Source organism: Haliotis rufescens, unplaced genomic scaffold (assembly GCF_023055435.1).
Source record: "Haliotis rufescens isolate VD_foot unplaced genomic scaffold, xgHalRufe1.0.p SCAF_1, whole genome shotgun sequence".
Classification (NCBI taxonomy): domain Eukaryota; kingdom Metazoa; phylum Mollusca; class Gastropoda; order Lepetellida; family Haliotidae; genus Haliotis; species Haliotis rufescens.
The window spans coordinates 74,236,532-74,255,518 of NW_025963779.1; the positions used below are offsets into that span (position 1 = coordinate 74,236,532).

At 40.9% G+C, this 18,987-nt stretch overlaps 1 protein-coding gene across 2 annotated transcripts in view; it reads left to right on the forward strand.

Annotated features, from left to right (window-relative positions):
• The window catches only part of LOC124146775 (protein odd-skipped-related 1-like), a 50,553-nt gene extending 34,375 nt beyond the window's left edge, over window positions 1-16,178 (forward strand). The window contains exons 1-7 of one of the 2 annotated variants that reach the window (XM_046517230.2): window positions 9,280-9,416; window positions 10,078-10,485; window positions 11,818-11,986; window positions 12,272-12,361; window positions 14,014-14,169; window positions 14,650-14,749; window positions 15,248-16,178. In XM_046517230.2, coding sequence (XP_046373186.1) covers window positions 10,134-10,485; window positions 11,818-11,986; window positions 12,272-12,361; window positions 14,014-14,169; window positions 14,650-14,749; window positions 15,248-15,253 — 873 coding nt within the window. In that variant the 5' untranslated portion in view covers window positions 9,280-9,416; window positions 10,078-10,133 and the 3' untranslated portion in view covers window positions 15,254-16,178. Of the gene's footprint in view, window positions 1-9,279; window positions 9,417-10,077; window positions 10,486-11,817; window positions 11,987-12,271; window positions 12,362-14,013; window positions 14,170-14,649; window positions 14,750-15,247 lie in introns of those variants that run through there. The other variant, XM_046517229.2, reaches the window with a different exon arrangement.
• The last annotated feature ends 2,809 nt before the right edge of the window (window positions 16,179-18,987 follow it).

Below are 18,987 nucleotides of genomic sequence, written 5' to 3' on the forward strand. Positions count from 1 at the left end.
GTGGTTTGTGTATGCAATTCTGTTTGTTTTACTTTGTCTTAAGCAAGATAAGTCTGACGTTAAACCACTTTCAACCGACTCATGCCGGCCGTAAACCCTAATTTCTTTTTGAAACAAGTCGAGTTTTGCCGGGTTCAAATTCTACGCAAATGTCCAATCATGAAATAATCAAGTTTGAAAAAAAGAACTTTCTCACAAATATTTGGCAAACAAATGTGTTTTCACTTGTCAAACTTCGCGCATTAATCACGTTATCAGATTCTGTTCTTTTTTACAAATACACTAGACATGTTCAAATGAGAGTATTTTTTCATTATTCTACAAAATACACAAATTTTCTGTCGATAACCATGACCTTTGGACTCTTTCAAACATTGAGCTTATATCGTGACTGTTTTTGCAGGATTAGACCTCTGTGTTCCCACGTTCTCTGATTAAAACTAATTTCCCAAGACTCCCACATACCCATATGCTTTTAAATCTGACACTGGGTTCCCTAAAAACGTTTGAACTTCACCTATAGGATGTATGTTTTCTTTTACTGGCGCACATAAGCTGCAGAAACACTACCTGCCAGGCTCTTGAAGTTCTCATATGACTTCTCAAAGCCTGTTTATGGAATATATGTCCCTGATATACATGCGTAACCCCTCCAACCAACCCAAATATTGCGCACTTATACAGATGTGTGAACGACAGTGTACGTCCGGGACATAGGATCTGGTGCCACACACCTAAAGTAATGCTCTACCGTGTCACGAGACTAATGTATGGGGCATTTTTTAAATTAAAAGTGAAATATAACTTATGAGAAATGAGAAATGTCCCACGTAATACATCGCCGAGTTTAAAACGTCTGCCGGGTAAACTCCACGATGGCATGACCTCGTTCCTGAGCCGTAGTTGGCTGTTCAGGGGCCGCCTTGCGTACAGCGGTACACACGTTCTACACACACCCAAACCTCCAACCTCTACCCACTCATTCCTGTCGGGGAACGCACACCTTAACGCATGCTTCTGTAGAAATACAATGGACTATAACATATGTAATCAAGTATTTAACACTTGCATATTCAATTTCTTTACAATGCGCTTGGTTCCATGTATAAAATGATAGCAACTTTTCGGCTACTGTAACAACGCGAGTCGGGCTATCGGAATATCTCCCCACACGTATTCATGAAGGTTGGCCCGTTGCTCGCGGGTAACGTTGCAATATTAAGACATCGTTTGCGCTTGGATTCCACAATGAAAGCGATGCAATCGCTTGTTAACACCTAATTATAAGCACTTCTCAGTCTCGTGGATTGTTCATGAATATTCATTAGGTTGTTGTGTACATGAATATTCATCATGTTATTGTGTGTATGAATATTCATGTCGCAGATAGTTTGGCGACTTCTTGTGAGTTATGTGCGTGAATCATATGTCGACATGTCGTCAGCAATCGTCTCAATGCGACTGCCTCTCTCCGACACCACTTGTCCCTAGATACCTCTTCAGGTAAGAACCTGTAAGTCATCTCTAACTGAAATTGTAGCTCCTACTCCGATAAAGGACCAAGTCGCATTCTCATTGTGGAAGGATAGACATGACGTTTTTTGATAAACAACATATTTTAGCGTCGTTAAAACAAAGTTTAAATTCCAAACTGTTTCAAATAAAAAATGACCACGAACCATGTTTAGTATCGCATTAGAATCTTTCATTTATACTAACTCAATAATTTAACAAATATTGTCATCACAGGTTTAAGTTGGGTATTTGTGAAAAAAAGTCTGTCATAATTTAGACTCCTCGTTGCTTTCACTTATATACAAAATGTTAATATGAAAATACTAACTTTACCGCAATTATTGTAGGAGAAGACGAATTAAGGAGACACTGCTATTGTCCCAACTGCACGTCTGTGTCACGAAGCCATGTTAAAGAGTAGAGTACACCACCCCGGCGTTTAGTGTGCAGTTGGAGTAACGTCGGGAGCACCATGCTATCCCTATGTCTGAGGAGGCCCCAGTTTATGATAGTGGAGATATATCGTGATATATCACAAGACAATTACTGTAGCGCTTATCTCACCGACTGAACACAACCTATCTCGCATGTCGGCATCAACTTTCAGTTATGACCAACCAATAAACTCCTAATAAAATACCATATCAAATTGGTCAGGCAATAGAGGCTTCAAAGCAGAGTTTCATGTCTTATCGGAATTGTTTACGGGAGACAATTATGCAAATTAATCACAAGACAAGGGAATATATCTCTGTATTGAGGCTCGTGGCCGCACGGATGGGGCGACCTGTTGCCAATTAAAAGTCGGAGAAGATTAAAGCAACTCCGTTACATTGATTACAAACAACGGTTTCACCTACTCGACCTACAATAACTACAGCAGGGGGGCGCGAGGCGGGGCTTTTGATGTAATTAGCACCACTGATTGGCTCACAATTGATGACAAAGGCTTGAGTGGGATTAATTAGTCAGGTGTGAGCTTGTTCTAAAGTGTTGCTAAATACACAGCGCGAGACGTATCAATTCACAGTCAATCGATGCCAATCAGTTGTGTATAATCGGCAATACCTGAATCACTCACACTTGAACACGTGCGCTCTCAAGTTTCCTCTCCAACTGTGATTAAACATTTCTATCTCTGGACGCCTCGCGCTGTAATCCAAAATAAAATCGTAAAACTAATTCTTCATTTCCTATATATTATATAATGTATGTATATTATATTGCTATCATATTCTGTACAATTGTGTTTTATATAATGACAAAAGTAACCAATTGCTTCACGAAATTGTTACAGCATTGCTTCTCCGTGTACTTTACCTCAACCAGAACTAATTGTAAAATTTGCTAAATTTCTAATGTATGTATTCGAAATGAGAGAGTAATTTAAATGTGTACAACTCAGTAATAATGTATTGAAGACTTTATGTACTGTCGGTCTTTTACCTTTACTGCAATGAATTTTTTATTGTTATTTCTATTTCGCATATGGAACTTAATTACTTACTAAAGGATGGACCTAATATTTAGGTATTAACGCGTGGGGGAGTGCATCATACGGTGTACAGACTAACAATATATATTAATTTCCCAACTCCCCTTACAAACTAGCTGATAGCTTTGAATGTTAAAACTAGTGTGTTTTTCTTTATTTTATTCAGTTTCGACTTTAATTAAACTTTTTTAAATGTGTATCAAACATGCAAAGTGTTATACACACAATGAAGTGTAATATAGGCATATGCAAAGTGGTATACAGTATATGTCCTCCCTCAAGGTACCACGTGCAGCCTTATGCAAAACTTCAAAGAAAGTCCTTTTCAAGACATGAAAATATTTTCTGGGCTACTGAAAAGACAATGGAACAAAACAGAAACTTTCAAAATATTTCATTTCGCAGACTAAATGGTAGCATTGGCCACGTACTATATATGACCAACCACCACAGACATACCTCAGCTCTACAAACATATCATAGTCATTTAATAACGCGAAGCAATTTAAACACAAACACGCACAAGCATATGACATTAAAGTTCACGGCATGTCACTTCTTAAAGAAGCAGCAGATATAGATCTGCTGTGATAAGTCTTTATGACTATTATCTCCAGTATCTGTTAACATCTTATGTACAGCGGACAGACGGACGTACGGCAACTCTCCAGCCAGACATGGTCCTAAAAACTCAGACATTTCGTTTGACACGTATGTCTCAAGTGGCCTCTTAAAGAAAGGACATCCAGTTGATTTCTTAACTAAAATGAAAATGTTTAAAATAAATAACTTTGTGAGGGGCACTGCCACATGTATTTGTGTTTGGACGTCATATCTTCATCAAAGTCGTGCAATTAGGTATTTTCTCTCGGTTAACAAATTGCATTGTTTGATAGAACATAATACTTAACAGCTCTGCGTTATTGAAAACATTTTCTTTAAAAAACAATTGCAACAGTAAAAACGTCATAGAACTATGTGCGGTTTGACGACAGTAATCTACAGGGAGCGGAATACTGGTACCCCACCGTTCTATTGCTAAGTGTATGTTAATGAAGTGCTGGGCGAGTCTGCACTGAGGGGAGTCCCCTGTGGATACCCGTAGTGACGTGTGTCAACAACCCGACATCTCCCTGTCTTGTCTAAATGTGGCGCGAAATCTCACGCGGGGTTGTCTATTGCAGGGTAATTTGAAGTAAGATATGATACAGTCGTGTTTATTGCACTCTCTTCTCGATCGTGTCACGACGACTCTAATTATTCTGTTTGTGCTTATTTAACTAAGTAAACGAGATGAGACTGATTGTGCGTTTCGGAACCAATTCTGTCGTGATGAACGCGACTTTAAGTATTTCTGTTTGAGCATCTGACACACAGTGATTTCTATATGGGAAGAAAATGGGAGCACGAATTACACGATTAACAGCGAATTGATGACATTTTTATCAACCGGCTGCTACAGCATTATATCTTCATAACAATGCTATACCCAAATTTATACTTCTCCATCAATTCCGGTACAAAAGAGTATATTACCATTACATATTCTACTCAAAAGAAGTCAAGGACCACCTGATTCTTTCATAGTACTATAGTTACATGTCCTGGCAGGACTGATTGTCACAGTAATATGAATGAATCAGGCTGTCCTTAACTTCTTTTTGGGTTGTATACATTTGCAAGTTAATGATAATAGAGGCATGTTATCTATTGAATAAACATGTTACCTGTTGAATATATAAGTTCGTTCTTTCACTCGTACACAAACAGCTTAAATGCGTGTATCTTCGAGCTTATTTAGTATATTCTACGGATATACTTATATCTCACTTGTGAGAATGCCTCACATCTGAGGGTTAAGAGTTTTATACATGAGATGTATACACTTGTTGGGGGAAAACACAGTGTTTTAGTCCATTGTTCAAATAATTGTACATATTTGTGAGAAACACGTTTTATATAAGTTCACCTGTAGACAAAATAATGCCAGATCCTCATTAATATACTATTCTGTGATAGAACTTCCAAAACATTCCATAGTTGTCTGTACGCCCGCAGGTTTCAATGGCGTCTCATTATTTTCCCCTAGGACCCGTTCCACATAGCAATTTTAGCTCTACGACCGTGTAAGTATGGGAGTAAGATCGTCTTAGCGCAAAGATTGCCTAGACACATGAAGATGACGACCACTTATTATATCGTAGAATGACCAGGCTACGACATCTTACAGGTTTTCATGCATATCATTAAATCTTGGAACAAAATAAATATATTTTACATGACATTGGATCTTGCTGGAAGAAACGAAATTCGGAAAATCGAACAGTTTCCCGAAAATGATGTAATAGCCGTACTGTCAAGTTGGGTGGAGTTACACGGATGCACGTACACATATATTTCCTTACAATTAGAGGGTGACATACAGAGAGACAGATATTTATTTAGTATAAGATGTCTAAAGGCCTAATTGATAAATGTAGCTCAGTCACAGTTAAGACATAGCTAGTTTACTTGTGTACGGGAGGAACACGGGATTTAGAAACTTCGTTACACGGCGACCATTTTCAGTATATATTGACTGTTTTCATTTAACCACATTGACAATTTGTTCTTAAACCTCAGCGCCTTTCACACACACAATACATGGAACTCACCTTTAATTAAATTAGATATGCAAGGGCAGAAGTAGCAATAATAGGGTTAATATCTTTAGGTTTAAGAATATAAACATTGAAAACTATGAAGTGATATCCTGAAGTGGTATCCAGATGCCTGTTCATCGATCATATGGAAATAAAAATAATATTGACCCATGCCTTTATGACACATGAAACCTGGCGTTCATGACGAACTAAACGAATATTTAGTCCCTCGAGAACTCTAGTAACTAAGACGGCACGGACATATAATTAAAAAAGAAGATGGCAATCTTTCAGTCCCCTTAGTGTCAGTACATGGTAGACATCAACAGAGAATCTGAGTGATAATTACACGACCCCCTCCCCTAAGTGTACACCCCCCTTCCTCCCGGGAGAGTATACCCCCTCCTCTCCCACGAGTGCAATCCCCTCCGCCGAGAATATCGCAGGCGGATGCCACTCTTATCTCTCGAGGATATGCACTTTACAGAGCATATCATGAGCTATCACATTATGTACGTTTGTGGTGTCATTGCGTATGTCAAATATATAGCATGTTTGGACATGTTTACAATACACCTAAACACTGTACTGTAAACGCTATCTTCTTTTAAAACGCTGCCGGTCTTTATTGTATAGACGGACAGATTTTTATTATAATCTGTTATGTTATGTATTTGTCAACATACTGTATACGCGTACTCAATATTCACCTAGTTAAGTAATTCTGAAACTCTGCAGAGGATAAACTAAGTTGTCATCCATGCAAAAGTGTCATGTATTCATGTTATTCCAACTTGCAAATGCCTACCAAAGACTTAAGCTTCATGTTGAATCTTGACTATAGAAAAAAATCAAGGCTTATTAGTGATATCCTAAAACATGAAAAATATAGAAGGGGTTCACACAACTAGTGGTTAATTCCTGACTTTATGATTTTTATTAGAAAACGACCCATACACGTCAGAGTTTATTGTATAATCAAGTAGTTATGTAGTTTTTACCACAAAAATATTATAATTCAGAACGATCATGTATATTGTTACCCTTTCTTCATCATAATATTATGAATGTTTTGTGAATTGTGTCCCCCGAATTGGTCTAATTAATTTAAAGTTATATCTGCATTGCCTTTAACGTAACATTGAAATTGAGACAAGAAAATAAGACATAACCCTTTCTCTCTACAAATATTTCAGAAAAATCTTTAGAAGTGGAAAATATGACATTAAATACAATATACTTGCCTTTTGTAGTGTCGTGTTAGGACAATATGGTGGACTTCGGTGTTACTAGGAATCGATAACGGTTATTCCACATTTTCTTAAACAATAGTTTATGTCGCATTCAACAAGTGGATTGTTATTCTGTCTGTAAATAAGAAATAAGGATTTGCATAAAAAAATTCTCCAGCAATCACAAGTTTCGCGAACCACTTACTATGTCGATTCTGCGAATCAGGATTTTTGTTCCCATTTCCCTGTAAACAAGGCGTTAAACCTCAATGTGTCGGACTTGAAAATGATTCATCTCCCAATCAACAACGTATTTAATTCCCGGTAAGTACGGTCTCGTACACCTAAAACAATGCAGGTATATTTGCGGGTGCGCGTTGGTTTGCGGGTACATCAAAGAAAGCCTACTTTCTCAGGTCGGTGTTCCGTGTGAGCGGGTCGGTGATAAGCACTACTGTAAACAGATTACGCCAAGTAACGAGCGGTCAGCTTTGTTGTCCTAGTGCTCATACTTCACAGATGGAATTTGTAGCAAATAATCAAATAAATTCTCACATGTCTGTTTGCGGCTGTTCTGGGTTTGTGTTCTTATTGAAGGCGTTGACGCAAGTGTGAACACCACTTAACGAACATCGAAACATCTGTAATGCTTATTACGGCATTTTTCTTAATTTAGTTGGAATTTCTAAATAATTAATGCTCATTTCAATTGAAACTGACAAACTAATATTGAAGACATTATATGCTATAAAAAAAACCTGGCGAGCCGTTAAATATTTATAAAATATATTCGTTGACAAACATCGTGTCAGACTGGATACACAATGCACATATCCGGAGTAGAAAGACAACGAACTGTTATATATTAATCAAGATTCATCAAAATGTGTTTTCAATATATTCAAGACTGTGTTTTAGTAGTTCGATGTCTTGTATTCATAAAACATCGTTAGTTGTACTACAGTATTTTATCTAGGTTATTCCACAGTAATTATTTTTATATGTTATTCCACAGTAATATTTTGTATATGTTATTCCACAGTAATATTTTGTATATGTTATTACACAGTAATTATTTTTATATGTTATTACACAGTAATTATTTTCATATGTTATTACACAGTAATTATTTTTAAATGTGTTAAGTTTATTTCTGATAATGAACATACTTATGAACGGTTTGCAAAACAATATGTTTGATCGGATCAAACACAATGTGCATCATTTATATTTATGTTCCAGAGTGATAACATGTATTAAGAAGAATATACAGTTTATTATAAGAAAGTATATTGACCTACGTTCTTCTAAAAATGGTAAAACAGTTATTTATATTTATTGTCCTCTTATTTCTACATAAACACTTTATGACCCTCTACTGCCTTTTAGCGTTGCCTCTGTGTGTTTATGTCACCTTGTGTTCAAGTTCCCATTTGACTTTGATAACTTAAGTCACTAATGTTATATTGGGCTACAGATGACCTCCACAGGATTCCACAGTAATATCAGGTTCAAACTTCGTTGTGTTCTGGTGAATTATCTTGTATGTTTGTCTCGCCCATTATGGATTTACATCAATCTTAAACATCAAGAAAGAGAATCGGAGTGTTGTTTTCTTCTTGATCCCAAATCACACCTAGAGGGCATCAAACCTCCCTGTTTTTTTCTAACTGAACAAATGTTTTTGTGTGTGTACACAGTTAAAACATGCATGTGTTAAGCCATAGTCGATATCATCATTTAAATATGATCAATTTTCAGTTTTCCCAAAAACAACCTATATAAATTGCAGTTAATGCCTTGATATATGTGAACATCCTAAATGACCACTATTGAGCCTTTGTATACAAGCATATGTGTATTGACATTTTGTAAACTCTTTAAAAAACAGTTGTTCCACTTAATTTAAATATATTGAATTGCAATTTAAGGAATCGTGTAACATTTGTAATATTGAATTAACAGCAGAGACAACAACTACACACATTTATAAAGTTCTCGGAAATCAGTGTTTGTTTAGCAGTATTACATATGAATGTGATCAGGCACACACAATCCAAATACTCAGGAATACTACATAATACCCTACTACGCTCATCAACACATGACACTTTCAGTGTATATTCTGCAATCTCTCTGCGGAACAACACCAGAGATCCCCTCTGCTACACCTGCCTTCTACGATCCGTTTGTGTTTCAATCAAAGCTTGTATCAACTGTAATTGTTTGTGAGGACTTACTAATGTGATCCAAACTAGATGTGATAAGAACCCCCTCCCCCCTGTTTTCAAACCCCGCCTCGCGGTGAGCAGTGTCTCCACGGGCCGAGTCCTCTCCGCTGTTGTCCTAGCGGTGTCGATCTCGAGCAGTCACCAATCAAAATGTGTCACGTCACAGCGCTATAGTCACGTGACCTGGAAGAGCCACATGAGCCTCCGTGATTCTTTATGGAATATGTAAATGTATATATAAGTTTCGAGTAGCACGACCTCTATCACACTGGTGAACAGGGGACTTGACGCGCTGCTGCAGGTAAGACCTTATACCCAAAACGACTTCCTTAAGTTAATGTATATCTTGTAGATTTTAATTAAATGTACATATCATGTGCACATACAAACATTATAGCAGCGTACGTGACGCCGAATGTAAACAGTGCAAATTCTTTGTACATATGTACTGGATATGATTAATTTAAATTTTTTTGTTTGTTTGTATGTTGGTGATATTTGTTTGCGATATAAGACAATGAGTGAGAAAAAAGGAATATGGTACAATAACCGATTTGCATAATGGATCATGTGACCGACTCTAAATACTCTACTCTACTTTTGGCACTAAAGTTTGCGTCAGCACATTCAAACAATGGTTTACCTAGTTTCATCGCAGTGTAGTGAATTCTTCCTTGTCGACAAGGACTCTCGTCCTTATCGTGACTTCGGAAATCTGAACTTTCGCTTCATTGGGAATCTTGCACCTAGTTAATAAGCTGCAGCCGTTTGCTGTATCCGACTTTCCTGTTTCAATTATAAAATTATAAAAAAGAAATTCAATGCGATTAACTGATAAATCAATAACCGAGAACATTATTTCTTTTAAAAAAAAATCATACACGTACACACATAACATGTTAAATGTGTTTCGTTTTACAATACCAATTACCGATTTCTTCATGAGGAATCTTATTTTTCAGATTACTCCAAGACAGGCTCCTTCCATTCTACACCATCCAACCGCCCTGGTAACAATATGGCGTCCTCCACGGCAATCCAACCTCAGCCCATCTTCAGCTACCCCACCCTGTCTTCACTCGGTAGCCCATCCCTAGGAATGTACCCGCCCGTCCCCCGGGCGTCGCTCAGCGCCCACAGCGGGCTGTCCCTATACCCTCTCCCAGCCTATGTGGCCTTCAACTCTTACCACATGAACTCTTGGACGTGTTCTCCGTACCCAGACTGCCGGTGTGAGGGTGACGGGACTCCCGTCACCCCCGTCATGGGCCTTCCCCTGGAGGCTTACCGTGGAATGACGACACCCAGCACCCCCGAGAAAGACAGCAGTCCAGGGTATGACGTCGCCAGGGAACTCTTGTATAGTGACGGTGAGTACTCGAATGTATGATTGCCTAACCAAGTGACAATATTTCTGAGATGGTATATTATTATTGCTGCGTGTAGATTCAGATAAGTTGTTATATTTTGTTAGTAATTAATATTTTTGTGGTCATTTAATGTTAAAAATGTTCGCCTAGTTGGTTTATTAGCATATACATCAAGGAATAATTGTCACATGAATGAAAATCTTTTGTTAAGTTTGACAATGTCATGCTTCATAACTGATATCACTAGACTGTGTAAATACTTAAAATTGTGAAATCATCACATTCTACTTCAACATTGTTTCTCAAAAATACTAGTTTCGTAATATTGCATGTGTAATTCTGATAAAGTGACATTCCAATGTGTATAAATCATGCACGTAGTTAGTTGTTAAATTGAATGAGGATGCGGTGGATCTCCGCATCTAATTATGGCTAATAGGATATGAAACGGAGGAGCCTTGGAGAAGCGGATCATAATCCCCCCCCCCCCCCCCCCCCCCCCCTTCTCATCGCTAACGGTCACCACTAGTGATTTAATGCCATTGGCGCTGACATAGTATCCTATATCAAACACAACAGATACAAACGGTTTGTTTACAGATACAATCTACAACGAAATCTGTATATTCAACAGCGATTAATGTTTAGATCTGGAGCGGTAGCCCTTGCAAAGACTTGTCTTTTAAAGATATAATAATTCATGTAAAATGCATATTGTCTCAACTGATGAGTGGGTATAGCGGTCGGGTTGGGAGGGTCACGGGAAATATCCCAACCGATGATAAACGGTACCAAACCTTTTTTCCGCTGGTATGCTATTTTTTCAATTACTTTTGTCACAATAATAAGTAAGGATTACAAACGTTGCTTGTTGATATGTTTGCGCCGACCTTGTGTGAACTGTAGTCGGATATACAGATGCTGCAAAGGAAGTGATAAGGCGCAAACTCAGTAGTTCATATTGTTTTAACGAAAGCGGTAGTGTGGCAGACATTTTTTTCAGTGTTAGTGATGCTCCTACAAGCATCTAACTTCCGGCCATATCTCTCTGTGCAAAGGGCGAATGACATGACTTCCGGATAGATGAATGGTAGCCATTTGTTACAATTATATATACGCAATAATTTATGCACTTGCTTATTTTGATCCAATATGTATTTCCAAATTTATTTTAATAAATTTACATATTTCCAAGCTGCTAGGGATCGCTGGATGTCTCTTTTTCTCTCTCTAGAGAATAGAAAAAAACATGATAATTACAAAGTCATTATTTTCTTCTATCAACTGTATTCATTCTGCGACAATGATTGGTTGATTTTAAAATATTTTCAGCCGATAGCCCTGATGAGAAACCACGGTTAAAGCCTCGCTTCGACTTTTCCCGTCTTGCCGAATCAGCCACGCGAGACTTGAAGAAAAACGATGGGGAGGCGACGCGATCTGGTAGCGCAGATGCGAAAGTCTACAGTCACGCTCTAGCCCTGTTGCAAGACAGTTTGAGGTAAGTTAAAACGAATACGTTTAGTCCTAACTTGACAAATGTACTTCATGCTGAACAATTCACTTGTTGATCTCAACCAACGGTTTCAAATTGTGCGAAAAAGCATATATTAAGTTAAAAACGGATGATATACTTCGCCTTGCATCTTTTGTAAATCATACAACTTTATGATTATATTCTGTAAATCTACAAGAATACATTCAGCTGGTCCCGAAATGACACGAGTTGTCACGAATGGGAATAGACCTTTTTTTTGCATTGTTCTGATTGGATGTTTATTTGCAGGTACAGCCAATTACTGAGCGGCATCAGACTTCCGGTGTTGCAGAGGGCGCCTTCAGACACGGAGAAACCCATTAGCAAAAGACCAAGAAGGTGACTAGAAATACCCGACCTCATAAAAATATATATATGTACACTAAGACACTAACCAAAGAGGTTATAAGTTTACCCGAACCTCGTTCTACATATTAGTAGTAGCGTTGCCACAATCGAAGCGCTGATATCCTTTTTTGAAACGGAGCATTGGAACTAAACTAGAAGTTACAATAAGAGCGTTAGACAGACAATCGTCATTTAAGTTGGTTGGTATTGTACTGATGTGAACACGAACTAAGCGGAGGTTTGGCTTTGAAATACATATATATGAAACATTATTTTATATAAAATAAATACAATATTAGATGCTCTTAATATTAAATATGATGTAATAGAATGGAATATAGATTCTACAATATAGAATTAGTGAATGTAGTTTTACGCCGCTTTAAGCATTATTCCACCAATATCACGACGAGGGACACCAGAAATGTACATAACATTTAGCTTTCAAAGGTAGCAGCTCGTCTTGATATTAAAGGGGCGGTCGGGTAACCTAGTGGTTAAAGCGTTTGCTCGTCACGCCGAAGACCCGGGTTGATTCCCGACATGGGTACAATGTGTGAAGCCCATTTCTGGTGTCCCCCGCCGTGATATTGCTGGAATATTCCTACAAGCGGCGTAAAACCATACTCAGTCAGTCAGTCTTGATATTAAATATAATTCTCGGTGTAATGCAGTTTTCAATAGTTAACTCTTGTTAGAATTGATATTACATATACAGAGATTTACATACAAATAAGTTATGTGAGGTTGAAGACTACGGTAGGGTCTTAGAGCTTCTACATTCCTCTAATATTTAAAGAAACATACTAGCTACGGCCAGTGGAAATATTTAGATGTAAACACAGCACTATAAAAGTCATAAGCCATATCAAGAGATACGTTTATAGATCTTGTTTCGTGCCAATGGTTCACGTACTTACATTGCATATTCACATATTTTTCATTAAGTAATGAGATCTAAAGGTAACCGCCGCGAAAAGCTGCAAGATTGCTGGTGCGTCTTTTAGCAATGTCTCTCTCATTCTAATATTATATGCTGGAGTCTAGTTGGTGTATCACATCGCCATGGTCTGTACACGTGATACACGTAATCTGTTGTGACATATATCACTGGGTGACCAGGAAGAATTATATACACACACTTGAAGCAGGAGTAAGTTGCTTCATTTGGCTTCCACTCAGCCTCCGGATCTGATATCGGAAGACCAGTAGTCTAAGCGAAACCCTCGACAGATCGACTTTCCTGAATAAAAATTGTCATTATATTGACTCATCGTGAAACTGACACATCACGTGAAGTAACGCGCACCCCCGTGGGCTCACGTTCCAAGAAAACGAGATTGGTTATGAGGTCGTTAATCACCTTGACATGCATGAGTATAGGACATAGGGCAGATATACTCCCTAAACCGGACGTTACTCTCACAAGGGTGAGTAGGCTGGGTTTTGCCGCGCCTTTTCAATACTCCCACCACATCACTGTAGGTTACATCTAGAATAAACTGCGTTCATTGTATCCACGGGGAAATCCATTCATTAACCACGTATAGACATGTAGTTTGGCTGCTATATGGATGCTCAAATGAAACGATGTTTGTATATATATAGGTATTAAAATCACACATGTATTACTTTTTTTCCAGAGCTAAGAAAGAGTTCATATGCAAGTATTGCGGGCGTCACTTCTCCAAGTCCTACAACCTGCTGATTCACGAGAGAACCCACACGGACGAGAGGCCCTTTCCATGCGAGATCTGCGGCAAGGCGTTCAGGCGACAAGACCATCTCCGCGACCACAGGTAAGACCCTTTCTCACTGCCAAAACCTCCAGCCTGTAGTATCACCTGTCTCACTAGTAAAGCGTCAAGCTGATACTTTATCTACTACATCCGCCGATTCTCACAAGTAATACCAGAAGCTATTTGTTTTACCTGTCTCACCAGTGAAATGTGAAGGTCATTGTATACCTGCCTCACCAGTAAAATCTCACCAGTAAAATGTGAAGTTCATTGTATGCCTGTCTCACCAGTAAAATGTGAAGTTCATTGTATGAATGTCTCGCCGGTAAACTGCGAAGTTCATTGTATGCCTGTCTCATCAGTAAAATGTGAAGTTCATTGTATGCCTGTCTCACCATAAAATGTGAAGTTCGTTGTATGCCTGTCTCACCAGTAAAATGTGAAGGTCATTGTATGCCTATCTCACCAGTTAAATGTGAAGTTCATTGTATGCCTGTCTCACCAGTAAAGCATGAACCTAGACTCATCTGTCTCCTTCAGGTACATACACTCTAAGGAGAAGCCTTTCAAGTGCGAGACATGTGGCAAAGGATTCTGTCAGAGTCGAACCCTGGCTGTCCACAGGGCAACTCACATTCAGGTAAGTCATCCTAACAGTGCAACAAAACCCGCCTCGGAGACAAACAAAAACCAAGATTGGCATTTACTAGGAGGACGTAAGAGTGAATGCTATTTTACACCACAGTCAGTAATATTCCATCCATATCACGACGACCTATAAATACTCGAATCTGGACCAAGCAAACCAGTGACTGAAAACATGGAAAACGATACCTCGCATCACCCTTACAGCTCCCTACCCTAAGGGGGAGATGAGGTAGCCTAGTGGTTAAAGCGTTCGCTCGTCACATGGAAGACCCGGGTTTGATTCCCCACATAGGTACAATGTGTGAAGCCCATTTCTGGTGTCCCCTCTCCGTGATATTGCTGGAATATTGCTAAAAGCGGCGTAAAACCATACCCACTTACCCTACCCTAAGCATTGACGTAATTGTTGTTACTTGTGCTTTGTTATTAAGATCTTTGGTAGACGTGGAATATTTTGACAGTTCTTGATGGCCTATATCTTCCCTTCCAGCCTTAACCTCTAACCAGTGAGGTTTGCAGTGATACTGTTACGAAGGCCGGAAAGTGCTATTGATTGACTCATGTCATCACAAGTGGCGAAGAGACACATTTGTGTAGTTTCAGCCGTGCGCTACTTCAAGTGGACATCGACGATAGATTCACACAGTGTTTTCCAACAAACTGTCTATGGACCAACTTCGGAAGGCAGTTGTTGCAGAGCCTACATTGCACGTGCTATTCAGCCTACTCATCCTAGTCTTCAGAAGGCAGTTGTTGCAGTGCCTACATTGCACGTGCTTCACAGCCTACATTGTTCTCAGTAAAATGCCAAGTTCTCCTGCTTGACGGGACCCCCTGGCGTCATGTTGCCATGTTGTTATCCTTGTTTGTTTTGTTTATATTTTCATATTTACTTTGTTAGTGATGAGATACTTAATAATATATAAGTATCAGTATCCTAGAACCAGTATGGTGACCTGATGTGTGTAGCTAGTCGGCGCTTCATTTTTCTACTTGATGCCAAACTTACACCTTAGTATATACATGTATGACTAAATGTACATAGGTTTATCATTTTGATAAAGACATCATGTATATACATACCTTACATTACAGAACCAATTGTGCCAAGTGTTTCTCATGCAAATTGCGTCCATTAAATCTACCTGAGTGCCAGCGACGGGGCGTCGTGCGCGTCTCGCGAACCCAGTGCCAAACCCAATACAGTATTACATATGTGATAAGTGCGAGGCTGCCCACTGCTAGCGTGTGGGGCAGTGTAGTCGTAGTGGTAGATCTGTAGGTAGGGTCGTAGACTTAGTGACGGTCTCAGCGTGTCTGAGATTCATCGTAACTACTGCCACCATTCCTTCAATGTACATACAAACTAGGCATAGACATGCGAAACCTGCTGATGCAAATAAAATGTTTATGAACGGTAATTATCTGTGTTGTTATTTGTGTTTTTCCAGTCGCCTCTTACTTTGGCGTGTGTGTGTGCGTGCGTGCGTGCGTGCGTGCGTGTGTGAGTGCGTATGTGCGTGCGTGTAGGGTGAAGTATACCTCGGTGCAGGTGTATATGGGCGTGTAGGGTGACGTATACCTCAGTGCAGGTGTATATGGGCGTGTAGGGTGATGTGTCCCTTGGTGCAGGTTTTATTGGGCGTGTAGGGTGACGTATACCTCGGTGCAGGTGTATATGGGCGTGTAGGGTGAAAAATACCTCCGTGCAGGTGTATATGGGCGTGTAGGGTGAAGTATACCTCGGTGCAGGTGTATATGGGCGCGTTGGGTGATGTGTCCCTTGGTGCAGGTGTATCTCGGCGTGTAGGGTGACATATACCTCGGTGCAGGTGTATCTGGGCATGTAGGTTAACGCATACCTCGGTGCAGGTTATCTGGGCGTGTAGGGTGACGTATACCTCGGTGCAGGTGTATCTGGGCGTGTAGGGTGACTTATACCTCGGTGCAGGTGTATCTGGGCGTGTAGGGTGACGTATACCTCCGTGCAGGTGTATCTGGGCGTGTAGGGTGACTTATACTTCGGCGCAGGTGTATCTGGGGCTGTAGGTTAACGTTTACCTCGGTGCAGGTGTATCTGGGCGTTTAGGGTGGCGTATACCTCGGTACAGGTGTATCTGGGCGTGTAGGGTGACGTATACCTCGGTGCAGGTGTATCTGGGCGTTTAGGGTGGCGTATACCTCTGTACAGGTGTATCTGGGCGTGTAGGGTGACGTATACCTCCGTGCAGGTGTATCTGGGCGTGTAGGGTAACTTATACCTCTGTACAGGTGTATCTGGGCGTGTAGGTTAACTTATACCTCTGTACAGGTGTATCTGGGCGTGTAGGGTGACATATACCTCCGTGCAGGTGTATCTGGGCGTGTAGGGTGACATATACCTCCGTGCAGGTGTATCTGGGCGTGTAGGGTAACTTATACCACGGTACAGGTGTATCTGGGCGTGTAGGGTGACATATACCTCCGTGCAGGTGTATCTGGGCGTGTAGGGTAACTTATACCACGGTACAGGTGTATCTGGGCGTGTAGGGTGACTTATACCTCTGTACAGGTGTATCTGGGCGTGTAGGGTGACTTATACCTCTGTACAGGTGTATCTGGGCGTGAAGGGTAACTTATACCTCTGTACAAATGTATCTGGGCGTGTAGGATGTCATATACCTCGGTGCAGGTGTATCTGGGCGTGTAGGGTGACATATACCTCGGTGCAGGTATATCTGGGCGTGTAGGTTGACATATACCTCGGTGCAGGTATCTCCGGTCGTGAAGGGGGAAATCTACCTCCGTGCAGGTATATCTGGGCGATGTACGGTGGAGTATACCTTAGTGCAGGTGTATCTGGGCGTGTAGGGTGAAGTATACCTCCGTGCAGGTATATCCGGGCGTGTAGGGTGAAGTATACCTCGGTGCAGGTGTATCTGGGCGTTGTACGGTGAAGTATACCTTGGTGCAGGCGTATCTGGGCGTGTAGGGTGAAGTATACCTCCGTGCAGGTATATCCGGGCGTGTAGGGTGACATATACCTCCGTGCAGGTGTATCTGGGCGTGTAGGGTGAAGTATACCTCCGTGCAGGTATATCCGGGCGTGTAGGGTGACTTATACCTCGGTGCAGGTGTATCTGGGTGTGTAGGGTGACGTATACCTCGGTGCAGGTGTATCTGGGCGTGTAGTGTGACTTATACCTCGTTGCAGGTGTATCTGGGCGTGTAGGGTGACTTATACCTCGGTGCAGGTGTATCTGGGCGTGTATGGTGACTAGTCTTCGGCGCAGGTGTATCTGGGCCTGTAGGTTAACGTATACCTCGGTGCAGGTGGATCTGCGCGTGTAGTGTGACTTATACCTCGGTGCAGGTGTATCTGCGCGTGTAGGGTGACTTATACCTCGGTGCAGGGGTATCTGGGCGTGTAGGGTGACGTATACCTCGGTGCAGGTGTATCTGGGCGTGTAGGGTGACATATACCTCCGTACAGGTGTATCTGGGCGTGTAGGGTGACATATACCTCCGTGCAGGTGTATCTGGGCGTGTAGGGTAACTTATACCTCTGTACAGGTGTATCTGGGCGTGTAGGGTGACTTATACCTCCGTGCAGGTGTATCTGGGCGTGTAGGGTGACTTATACCTCTGTACAGGTGTATCTGGGCGTGTAGGGTAACTTATACCTCTGTACAGGTGTATCTGGGCGTGTAGGGTGACATATATCTCCGTGCAGGTGTATCTGGGCGTGTAGGGTAACTTATACCACGGTACAGGTGTATCTGGGCGTGTAGGGTGACTTATACCTCTGTACAGGTGTATCTGGGCGTGTAGGGTGACTTATACCTCTGTACAGGTGTATCTGGGCGTGTAGGGTAACTTATACCACGGTACAGGTGTATCTGGGCGTGTAGGGTAACTTATACCTCTGTACAGGTGTATCTGGGCGTGTAGGGGGACACTACCTCCGTGCAGGTGTATCTGGGCGTGTAGGGTGACTTATACCTCGGTGCAGGTGTATCTGGGCGTGTAGGGTGAAGTATACCTCCGTCCAGGTATATCCGGGCGTGTAGGGTGACTTATACCTCGGTGCAGGTGTATCTGGGCGTGTAGGGTGACGTATACCTCGGTGCAGGTGTATCTGGGCGTGTAGTGTGACTTATACCTCGGTGCAGGTGTATCTGGGCGTGTAGGGTGACTTATACCTCGGTGCAGGTGTATCTGGGCGTGTAGGGTGACTAGTCTTCGGCGCAG